We start from the raw sequence: 12,729 nt of genomic DNA on the forward strand, positions 1-12,729 counted from the left end.
TTGGTTAAGGGGTTTCCTTGGTTACCACGGTGCTCCTTTTAATAAACACTCAGGGAAACCAACCTTCCCTAACCCTCAACTAGCAGCAGAGATCGGGCTTAACCTCTTCATGCCTGGAATGTGCTCTATGGATAAGCCCCTTTGCCCCGGTGAAAGCCACACACCTGAGAACCCCATGTCCAGCAGCACAGCTCTCTTTCTGTCCTTCACGCTGCTGATCTGCGGGAAGTAAATATCCAGCATGAAGAAGAACACGCAGGCGAAGAACGCCATGATCCCGATGGCGATGGCGTAGTTGCAGGCGTCCTCGTTTTGATTGAAGATGCACTCCATCGTGGGCCTATGCATGTTGACGTAACCCTCGTTCACGATGCACCCAAAGACCACGATGGAGAAAATCTGGAGAGGCAAAATAGTCAGAGCACGGTGTAGGGCCAGGTTTAATAAATGGTGCTAAGCCTTACAACTTTAATTGCCAGAGGGGACAGCACTGACAGTAAAAGGGTCATAATAAACCCTCATCTAGGACAATTAGCTGCGGCCGTTTCGCCGCAAGGACAGTACGTCGCCACAGGTAATGTAACCCCTAAACCCTTAACCACTTGTCCTAAAAGAACAAAAAAATAAAAACCGGGCGCTTCTCAAAGTGAATATTAAATAATTAAGTAATTATATGATATACGTGACAGTGATGTTCAATTAATAATCAGTGCACAAAATTGTGTTTAGTGACCTTCACCAATGTGTGAAAAATTATATAAATATTAAAGTGCAATACAATAAATAAAAAAGCAGCTCTACACCCTTAGGATGGACTGTTCATGTCCAGATGGTTCTTGTGTAGATTTTCAAATTGGGGCGGAGCGCTGGGTGACTCAGGATTATGAAAAAGAAAAATAAATACAATAGTGCAGATGGTATTGATATGATGATATAATAAAAATGTTCTCTGTAGTAGTGGTACTCACAGATTGCACTATCAAATATAAGCGTATCAGAGACCCTTCTCTCTCTGATGGGAGCCCTTTAGTGGAAATCCCTCAGAGTGGTATGCTGATACTGGAAGCTTGTATTATGGTGGTTCAATTGTCCTCCCAGGGGTATGTAAAAGTGAAAGAGAGAACACACAATAGAGTAGTATAGTCTAAAATTGTATTGGCAGCAATCGATAAATATATGTATAATACACTCACATTTTGTAATAAAATTTTGTTCGTGGGAGAGGACAGCTGTGAATGGAGAACGCCGGTTGTTCCTGGAGCGGAGGAGCCCTTCCGCATACGTCACTGGTGCCTTCGTCACGTCCTGTGTTGTCGTAGGTCAGGGCGGAAGAGGCTGCCTGGAGTATCCGTCTCCTACTGGTTTGCCAGCAGTTGTCTCCCGGTTTCCTCAGCACAATCACCTCCCACAGCGAATCGATTCTACGCGTTTCGCTGTGGCTTCTTCAGGAATCGAATAGGTTAACCCCATAGGTCCTCCCTTATATATATAGTCCATCATAAATTGACATAGAGCTAATCAGGGGGTCCTATCAGCTGATTGCAATATTACATATCATTGGTAATGACGGTGTGTGTCAGTTATTTTAAACAGTGCAAACAATATAAGAAATTCATATTCTCCAATACAATTAATACAATTTCTATTACAACAGATAAAACAATAAGATTTTAATTCATAATATTTAAAACAAAAGATGATGTAAAAAGGAGTATATAAAAGAATATATGAGAAATATATTGAAAACGACGCAAGGAGTGACGGAGTTCTAAAATGGATGAGGAAGATAAACAAAATTAGAAGCAAATACTTTCTATAATATTATTGAAATACAAATATCATATTCTCTTAAAGGAATTATATTAAGAACTTTGATATTAAAATTACCATAATAAAGACACCATATTGTAGTTAAAAACACATATTATATAAGAACAATATTATAAAAGACAATATTTTAAGAACAATGATTTTAATTAAGAACGTGTGTGCAAACCATTATATTAAGAAGGCACCAATGTCTATGTCAACATTCAGACCCTTTGGACTGAGGGTCTGTAACTTATGAATCCAAAAGGTTTCCCTTTTTGCTAAAGTGTTTAATCTATTGCCCCCCCTCCAATGTACTGGGACATGTTCAATACCTTTAAAAGTTACAAAATTGGGATTTGATTGATGACACATATAAAAATGTTTAGAGACATTGTGTGTTAAAATACCCTTCTTAATATTTAAAAGGTGCTCTAAAATCCGTACTTTTAGAGGCCTTGAGGTACGTCCTATGTATTGGAGACCGCAAGGACACTCTAAAAGGTAGATGACAAAATCCGTTTTACAATTGATGTACCCCTCAATTTTAAAAATTTCACTAGTGGTGTGAGATTTAAAATTGAATTTGTCCTTGTGTTTATGCGTGCATGCTTTGCATGCATAACAACCATAGAAACCTTTTGGTTTATCTAGCCATGTACTAGTTTCTTCATTTTTCTTAATATGGCTTTTCTTACTCAGTACAATAGAGAAGCATCACAGATCAAAAATATAATAGGTAAACACTGGCATATCCTTCAAAATGACGTGATTCTAAAAGATCATATACCTGATAAACCTGTTGTCATTTTTAAAAAAGCTCCAAATCTTAAGAGCAAATTAGTACCGACCACCTTCCAAAAGAAGAAAAATGAAGAAACTAGTACATGGCTAGATAAACCAAAAGGTTTCTATGGTTGTTATGCATGCAAAGCATGCACGCATAAACACAAGGACAAATTCAATTTTAAATCTCACACCACTAGTGAAATTTTTAAAATTGAGGGGTACATCAATTGTAAAACGGATTTTGTCATCTACCTTTTAGAGTGTCCTTGCGGTCTCCAATACATAGGACGTACCTCAAGGCCTCTAAAAGTACGGATTTTAGAGCACCTTTTAAATATTAAGAAGGGTATTTTAACACACAATGTCTCTAAACATTTTTATATGTGTCATCAATCAAATCCCAATTTTGTAACTTTTAAAGGTATTGAACATGTCCCAGTACATTGGAGGGGGGGCAATAGATTAAACACTTTAGCAAAAAGGGAAACCTTTTGGATTCATAAGTTACAGACCCTCAGTCCAAAGGGTCTGAATGTTGACATAGACATTGGTGCCTTCTTAATATAATGGTTTGCACACACGTTCTTAATTAAAATCATTGTTCTTAAAATATTGTCTTTTATAATATTGTTCTTATATAATATGTGTTTTTAACTACAATATGGTGTCTTTATTATGGTAATTTTAATATCAAAGTTCTTAATATAATTCCTTTAAGAGAATATGATATTTGTATTTCAATAATATTATAGAAAGTATTTGCTTCTAATTTTGTTTATCTTCCTCATCCATTTTAGAACTCCGTCACTCCTTGCGTCGTTTTCAATATATTTTTCATATATTCTTTTATATACTCCTTTTTACATCATCTTTTGTTTTAAATATTATGAATTAAAATCTTATTGTTTTATCTGTTGTAATAGAAATTGTATTAATTGTATTGGAGAATATGAATTTCTTATATTGTTTGCACTGTTTAAAATAACTGACACACACCGTCATTACCAATGATATGTAATATTGCAATCAGCTGATAGGAACCCCTGATTAGCTCTATGTCAATTTATGATGGACTATATATATAAGGGAGGACCTATGGGGTTAACCTATTCGATTCCTGAAGAAGCCACAGCGAAACGCGTAGAATCGATCCGCTGTGGGAGGTGATTGTGCTGAGGAAACCGGGAGACAACTGCTGGCAAACCAGTAGGAGACGGATACTCCAGGCAGCCTCTTCCGCCCTGACCTACGACAACACAGGACGTGACGAAGGCACCAGTGACGTATGCGGAAGGGCTCCTCCGCTCCAGGAACAACCGGCGTTCTCCATTCACAGCTGTCCTCTCCCACGAACAATATTTTATTACAAAATGTGAGTGTATTATACATATAATTATCGATTGCTGCCAATACAATTTTAGACTATACTACTCTATTGTGTGTTCTCTCTTTCACTTTTACATACCCCTGGGAGGACAATTGAACCACCATAATACAAGCTTCCAGTATCAGCATACCACTCTGAGGGATTTCCACTAAAGGGCTCCCATCAGAGAGAGAAGGGTCTCTGATACGCTTATATTTGATAGTGCAATCTGTGAGTACCACTACTACAGAGAACATTTTTATTATATCATCATATCAATACCATCTGCACTATTGTATTTATTTTTCTTTTTCATAATCCTGAGTCACCCAGCGCTCCGCTCCAATTTGAAAAACTTGTCCTAAAAGCCTAAAAGCATCAACCCTTTACCCTTAAAACCTCAACTTTAACCCCTTACCCTAAAAACCCGAATCCTAACCCAACAAATCGTACGCAGTAACCCCAACCTCACGGGGAAGCGGCGTGACGTATTAACCCTGTACCCCTTGCAACTGTATAAGCCACACGGTGCGCTAAGGCTGAGCACTGGCGCCTCTCAGTGGGAGACGCCACATAACCCAGTGCCACACTGTGCTGTGATTGTGTCCCCTGCACTGTGTGTGACCCGCTGTGACACAGCACAGAGGGAAAAGGGCCTGGGACAGTACCTCCCTGCCCGATGACAGAGCAGGGACTGAGGTCTCCTGATGGGATCATGTGGAAAAACGGCACCTTCATGGTCTGTTAGCCTCTGAAGTGGGACAATCTAGATGGAGACCCTTTACAATCTGTAGTAAACGGGGCACAGGGGCGATCCAGGGTTCAGCTCAGGGGATTCGTTGTACAGAAAAATATTTTATCATCTCGACTGCCCCGTGTCAGGGCCACGGGAGAACATGACACGCACAGACACATTAACCCTAACACTGCTGCAGGGGCTAGAGATGTATTGATCTGCAATGCGTTGTGGGCAGTGCTGGGGTTAATGGTACCTTCTGTGCTCTCTCTAACCGCACACACAGATTCCCTAACACAGGGGCACTCAACTGCAGTCCTTAAGCCCCATCCCCCCCCCCAACAGGTCAGGTTTTCAGGATATCACAGCTTCAGCACAGCAGTCGAAGAGTGAGCCTCTGATTGAGCCACCTGTCCTGAAGCAGGGACTGATTGAGCCACCTGTGCTGAAGCAGAGATATTCTGTAAACCTGACCGGTTTGGGGGGGCTTGTGTACTGGAGTTGAGCACCCCTGCCCCAACACACGGATACACAGCGACACTGATTCATATGGTCACATACACAGGTTTGCACCCACGCGTGTACACATATACACAGGCACACGCAGGGCCGCCAACAGGAGTGTTGGGGAATGGTACAGATGAAAGGAACCCCCCTGTTAACCCCACGGTGCACTGGGGGACCCTAAGGGGTGCGAAGAAGGTTGGGACCTTCTGGTAGTTATAGATATGGCGTGGGGGGGGGGGGTAGATATGGTCCTGGGGGGAGCTTTGGGTCTGGGGGGTAGTTATGGACCTGGGCTGAGGAGTAGCTACAGACCTGGGGTGAGGTGTCGCTATGCGCCTGAGGGGCCCAATTAGCGGAAGTTTTTTTCATTTTAGGCCCATATTCACTAAAGAGCGCGAACCTTCAGTGAAGTGTTAAAGCAGCACTATTTTTGCACTATAACCAATTGTTGTATTCCTTTGTTGCAGTGCGCCCCCTTCTTGTCCTTTTCAAAGCTGTTTTTATTTTTTAAATCTGATACTCGGTTCAGGAGATCCAAGCGTTGAAATATGAAGGAAGTCAACATGGAGCTCTCTCCGGAGCCCAGAGCTAGAAAAAATGAGGAAAATATAGGCTTCTGGGGGGATTGCACCGTTTAGTGAATATGGGCCAAAACGGTTAGGAGCCAAACAGGGACATTAGAACTATGTGTATTGTGTAACCTACACCGATGGCCCGCGGGAACTGAAAGTACGGGGAATTCAGAGGCAAACCACAGAAAAGCCAGGGGGATTTTTCAAATTTGTCGTTGATATAATTTTAGCTGTAGTTTCAAACCATAAACATTCAGCTGCTACCACTGCAGGGTGTGGGCTGAACTGTATGTCACACACGTGTATGTAAATGTGTGTGTGTAAATATATATACACAGGGGTGTAGCTATAGCCCGGGCAGCCCGGAGGGGGGGGGGGGGCGTACTCTGTCCCACAGGTAAGCATGGAGGAGGAGGAGGGGAGAGCTGGAGGAGAGGGAGAGAGGTGAGGGGGAGAGAGCTGAGGTGAGATGAGGAGGAATGATGAGGAGAGATGATGAGGAGGGCTGAAGAGGTGGGATGATGATGAGGAGGAGGAGGAGGAGGAGGAGGGGGAGAGACCTGAGGAGAGATGATTAGGGATGAAGAGGAGGGATGATTAGGAGAAATGATGAGTGAGGAAGAGGAGGGATGATGAGGAGGAAGAGGGGTGAGATCATGAGGAGGGATCATGAGGAGGAAGAGGGGGAGAGAGCTGAGGGATGAAGAGGAGGAAGAGGGGAGAGAGCTGAGGAGAGATGATTAGGAGTGACGATGAGGGATGAAGAGGAGGGATGATGAGGGGGAGAGAGCTGAGGAGAGATGATTAGGAGAGACGATGAGGAGAGATATCCTCCAGTTTAAATGGAGAATTTTTCGCCTGAATCCGGGAGCCTGCACGTCTAGCTACGTGTGTGTGTACGTGTGTGTACGTGTGTGTACGTGTGTGTGTGTACGTGTGTGTACGTGTGTGTGTACGTGTGTGTGTACGTGCGTGTGTGAAATGGAAAAATTACTGTATGCTCATTTGCATATTGTAGACAGGTCTGCAACCCCGCCTTTCAGCATTATCACCCAGCACACAGCACTTTCACTGCAGCAAGGGATTCTGGGAAATGACATGCAAATGAGCACACAGTGCCACCTTTTGCTTCAAAACCATTCAACAATGTTCCCCTATGCTTAAGCTTGCTGCATGGTCCCAGCTTTGAGCACAACCAGGGTTAAGATGCATAGCCAGCAAACCCACCCACAGACAGACAGTTCGAGTTGGTCCTTTCTTGTAGTAACACAGGGGGGAGCGGGAGCAGGGGGTACGATACCTTTTATTAGACCAACAAGAAGTTGATATGTTTCAAGCTTTCCAACCTCTCAGTCCTTCATCGGGTCGTACCCTGACCCTGAGAGGTTGGAAAGCTTGTAACATATCAGCTACTTGTTGGTCCAATAATAGGTATCGTACCCCCTCCTCCCGCTCCCTCCTGTGTTACTACAATAATTAAAAAGTGAGCGCTAAATAGTGACAATGCAAACAAAACACGCAAACAGAATAAATCATATAAAAGTGCCCCATGTGATTATATAGGATGGAGAGGAAAGGTTTATTAGTCCAGCAGCAGGTGAACAATTAATGAGTAATCCTATGATCCACCAGCCACAAAGTCCAAGGTTTTCCAAACCCTGTAACAGGTGCAGAAACGGGACTTGTGAAGGCGCCTCTGTCCGTGGACAGCAGTAACAAAGGAGAGGGGAATAATACGATTCGCAGTGAATCGCATGACACACACTTACTGCCCGTATCGTTCCTTGAAAATACTATTTCAAAAAGGTTACGTGTCCCTGTATATTTCAGAGTTTCTTCCGATGCCGTGGATAGGAAAGGTTCCTGTTTGGATGGATTTCTTCAGATAAATGTAAAAATTATTATGCAAAAACAGAATATTAATGAAAAGAAAATCCTACTATAAAAGTACTATAAAACAATAAACAGCCACGTCCATAAATGAGTGTCGTATGGGTTATCTGTAATGTAAAACATTGATGGAGTCTCTTACTCACGTCCAAGAAATTAAAGTGTTGAAATATGGTATTGATAGGACCTTTACAGTAATAAGTATGGGGGTATCAAGGACTTTTTGGGGAGGTGTATCTCTAGAACAGGGGGGGCTCAACTCCAGTCCTCAAGCCCCGGCAAAAGGTCCTGTTTTCAGAATGTCTCTGCTTCATCATAGGTGTCTCAATCAGCCCCTGCTTCAGCACAGGTGGCGCAATCAGCAGCTCAGTCTTCAACTCCAGTCCTCAAGCATCCCCAACAGGTCATGTTTTCAGGACATCCCTGCTTCCGCACAGGTGACTCAGTCAGTCACTGCTTCAGCACATGTGGCTCAATCAGAGGCTCAGCATGGTCTGGCAGATCTCTCCTCCCACATCTGGGCACGCTGTGGCTGCTCTCGCTTCAGCACTGACCCATGCACCTTAAAAAGTCCCCTTTCTGCACCCGGCATTTAAATCGCTACGTCACGCGAGCCAATAGGAAGCCGCGATGGACGACATTTTGCCTTCTTATCGGCCAGCATAACGCGGGAGATTTAGGAGCCATTTTGTTTCCCCGGGCAGCACCTTCCAGGGGGGCCCAGCCGAGGATGAAACAAACGTGGTTCTGCTTTGGAGACCTGTCTATGTGGAAAAAAAGAGGGTTAAAAAAAACAAGCAGAAGGAACCGCTCTTTTAACCAGGCGTTTTTGTGTTATTTCTTATGGTAACTGGCATTAGCCGAGGAAATAAGGTCTGCTGGCTCTGTATGCCAACATGCCGCTTGTAAGAAAGCAGCCTGGCAGGTGACAAAGCATCATTCCTTTGTGAGGCTTTGCTGAGCTGTGAGCAGAACAATGTATTTATTTATGTATTGTATGGTGTGAAAGTTCCATCCACATATCTTCTGCTCTGCTTCTCCCTTTGCCACCTGTGTGTATGTGTCTGAAGAACGTTCTATATTCATCCCTGCGACTTCTCACCTCCACCCAAACTATTCCTTTTCAGGGCCTCAAAAATACAAACGCTGCTAGAATCACTTTACTTTCTTCTAAATCTGTCTGAATGTCTCTCCTGCTGAAATCCATACTGTACATGGTCTGAAGAAAGGACTGGCTAGTCCTAAACATTACTACATGTACATACCTGCTCTGAAGCTTCAATACAGCTGAAGTTTATTTACCGTAACTCGACAAAAGTCTCCTGTGTGCTTCATCTATTACCAATACACTTTATTTTATATATACATATATATATATATATATACACACACTTTTTGTATATCATTGACCGAGTGGTCCTCGTGATTTCTACTCTGGTGGTCGATCGCAGTGATATATATATATATATATATAAAATAAAGCTGGAGCACAGAGGAAGAATAAGTGCAAGTTGCATTGATAAATTGACACAGAGACACAGGCCATAATATGCTTTTAAGTATCAATTTACCAGCCGCCATGTTGTTTTTCTGCCTCGATGCTTGTGTTATCTGGGATCTAGTGAAACATTAACAAAATCAGCGCAACATAAGGATCTCCGAATATAATACAGCGTTATAGATATGATTGCATGTTTTCCTTATAACACAAGATACAGAGGATGAGATAAGGATTCTCAGGACCAGCTCATTACTTAAATACAATAAATACCTGTACTGGGTGTCAGTGCTGGAGCACAATCCATGCCACACATTTGTATTACACCTGATAACAACATGCTAACAACAAGGCTCTGGCAACAACGTGTGACAAAGATTTCTAATACATTTATTGTGAAGACAGAATAGGAACGAGACTTGTTGTAACACAGGTCCTGTTTTCTATTCTTCTGTAAAAAGAGGTAAAGGAAGCAGAAGTTGAGGTTTCAAAATGTACCATCCTGTCAGCAGTGCTGTGAAGAGTTTGTGAACAGACTTCCATCCAGTGTGTAATATGCACAGACGTCCATCAAGTGTGTAATATGCACAAACTTTCATCCAGTGTGTAATATGCACAAACTTTCATCCAGTGTGTAATATGCACAAACTTCCATCCAGTGTGTAATATGCACAGACGTCCATCAAGTGTGTAATATGCACAAACTTTCATCCAGTGTGTAATATGCACAAACTTTCATCCAGTGTGTAATATGCACAAACTTCCATCCAGGGTGTAATATGCACAGACTTCCATCCAGTGTGTAATATGCACAGACGTCCATCCAGTGTGTAATATGCACAACTTCTATCCAGTGTGTAATATGCACAGACGTCCATCCAGTGTGTAATATGCACACACTTCCATCCAGTGCGTAATATGCATAATTTCCATCCAGTGCGTAATATGCACAGACTTCTATCCAGTGCGTAATATGCACAACTTCTATCCAGTGTAATATGCACTGACGTCCATCCAGTGTGTAATATGCACACACTTCCATCCAGTGCGTAATATGCATAATTTCCATCCAGTGTGTAATATGCACAAACTTCCATCCAGTGCGTAATATGCACAAACTTCCATCCAGTGTGTAATATGCACAAACTTCCATCCAGTGTGTAATATGCACAAATTTCCATCCAGTGTGTAATATGCACAAACTTCCATCCAGTGTGTAATATGCACAAACTTCCATACAGTGTGTAATATGCACAGACTTCCATCCAGTGCGTAATATGCACAGACGTCCATCCAGTGCGTAATATGCACAAACTTCCATCCAGTGCGTAATATGCACAGACTTCCATCCAGTGTGTAATGTGCACAGACTTCCATCCAGTGCGTAATATGCACAGACTTCCATCCAGTGTGTAATGTGCACAGACGTCCATCCAATGCGTAATATGCACAGACGTCCATCCAGTGCGTAATATGCACAAACTTCCATCCAGTGCGTAATATGCACAGACTTCCATCCAGTGTGTAATGTGCACAGACTTCCATCCAGTGCGTAATATGCACAGACTTCCATCCAGTGTGTAATGTGCACTGACGTCCATCCAATGCGTAATATGCACAGACTTCCATCCAGTGCGTAATATGCACAGACGTCCATCCAATGCGTAATATGCACAAACTTCCATCCAGTGCGTAATATGCACAAACTTCCATCCAGTGCGTAATATGCACTAACTTCCATCCAGTGCGTAATACGCACAAACTTCCATCCAGTGTGTAATACGCACAAACTTCCATCCAGTGTGTAATACGCACAAATTTCCATCCAGTGTGTAATACGCACAGACTTCCATCCAGTGTGTAATACGCACAAACTTCTATCCAGTGTGTAATACGCACAGACGTCCATCAAGTGTGTAATACGCACAGACTTCCATCCAGTGTGTAATACGCACAAACTTCCATCCAGTGTGTAATATGCACAGACTTCCATCCAGTGTGTAATATGCACAGACTTCCATCCAGTGTGTAATATGCACAGACTTCCATCCGTTGTGTAATATGCACAAACTTCTATCCAGTGTGTAATATACACAGACTTCCATCCAGTGTGTAATATGCACAGACTTCCTTCCAGTGTGTAATGTGCAAAGACTTCCATCCAGTGTGTAATGTGCACACACTTACATCCAGTGTGTAATGTGCACAAACTTCCATCCAGTGTGTAATATGCACACACTTCCATCCAGTGTGTAATATGCACACACTTCCATCCAGTGTGTAATATGCACAGACTTCCATCCAGTGTATAATATGCACAGACTTCCATCAAGTGTGTAATATGCACAGACTTCCATCCAGTGTGTAATGTGCACAGACTTCCATCCAGTGCGTATATGCACAGACTTCCATCCAGTGTGTAATATGCACAGACTTCCATCCAGTGTGTAATATGCACAGACTTCCATCCAGTGTGTAATATGCACAGACTTCCATCAAGTGTGTAATATGCACAGACTTCCATCCAGTGTGTAATGTGCACAGACTTCCATCCAGTGCGTATATGCACAGACTTCCATCCAGTGTGTAATATGCACAGACTTCCATCCAGTGTGTAATATGCACAGACTTCCATCCAGTGTGTAATGTGCACAACTTCCATCCAGTGTGTAATGTGCACAGACTTCCATCCAGTGTGTAATGTGCAAAACTTCCATCCAGTGTGCACAACTTCCATCCAGTGTGCACAACTTCCACCCAGTGTGCACAACTTCCACCCAGTGTGTAATATGCACAAACTTCCATCCAGTGCGTAATATGCACAAACTTCCATCCAGTGCATAATATGCACAAACTTCCATCCAGTGCGTAATATGCACAAACTTCCATCCAGTGCGTAATATGCACACACTTCCATCCAGTGTGTAATATGCACAAACTTCCATCCAGTGTCTAATATGCACAGACGTCCATCCAGTGTGTAATGTGCACACACTTCCATCCAGTGTGTAATATGCACAGACTTCCATCCAGTGTGTAATATGCACAGACTTCCATCCAGTGTGTAATATGCACAGACGTCCATCCAGTGTGTAATGTGCACAAACTTCCATCCAGTGTGTAATGTGCACAAACTTCCATCCAGTGTGTAATGTGCACAGACTTCCATCCAGTGTGTAATATGCACAGACTTCCATCCAGTGTGTAATGTGCACAACTTCCATCCAGTGTGTAATGTGCACAGACTTCCATACAGTGTGTAATGTGCACAACTTCCATCCAGTGTGCACAACTTCCATCCAGTGCGTAATATGCACAAACTTCCCTCCAGTGCGTAATATGCACAAACTTCCATCCAATGCGTAATATGCACAAACTTCCATCCAGTGTGTAATATGCACAGACATCCATCCAGTGTGTAATGTGCACACACTTCCATCCAGTGTGTAATGTGCACACACTTCCATCCAGTGTGTAATATGCACAGACTTCCATCCAGTGTGTAATATGCACAGACTTCCATCCAGTGTGTAATATGCACAGACTTCCATCCAGTGTGTAA

The 12,729-nt window shown here is 42.7% G+C and overlaps 1 protein-coding gene across 3 annotated transcripts in view; it reads right to left on the reverse strand.

Annotated features, from left to right (window-relative positions):
• The window catches only part of SYNGR3 (synaptogyrin 3), a 41,550-nt gene that overhangs the window by 14,786 nt on the left and 14,035 nt on the right, over nucleotides 1–12,729 (reverse strand). For all 3 annotated transcript variants that reach the window (XM_075565736.1, XM_075565738.1, XM_075565739.1), the window contains exon 2: nucleotides 165–399. In XM_075565736.1, coding sequence (XP_075421851.1) covers nucleotides 165–399 — 235 coding nt within the window. The remainder of the gene's footprint in view (nucleotides 1–164; nucleotides 400–12,729) is intronic.

This window comes from Ascaphus truei, chromosome 11 (genome assembly GCF_040206685.1).
Source record: "Ascaphus truei isolate aAscTru1 chromosome 11, aAscTru1.hap1, whole genome shotgun sequence".
NCBI classification, from domain to species: domain Eukaryota; kingdom Metazoa; phylum Chordata; class Amphibia; order Anura; family Ascaphidae; genus Ascaphus; species Ascaphus truei.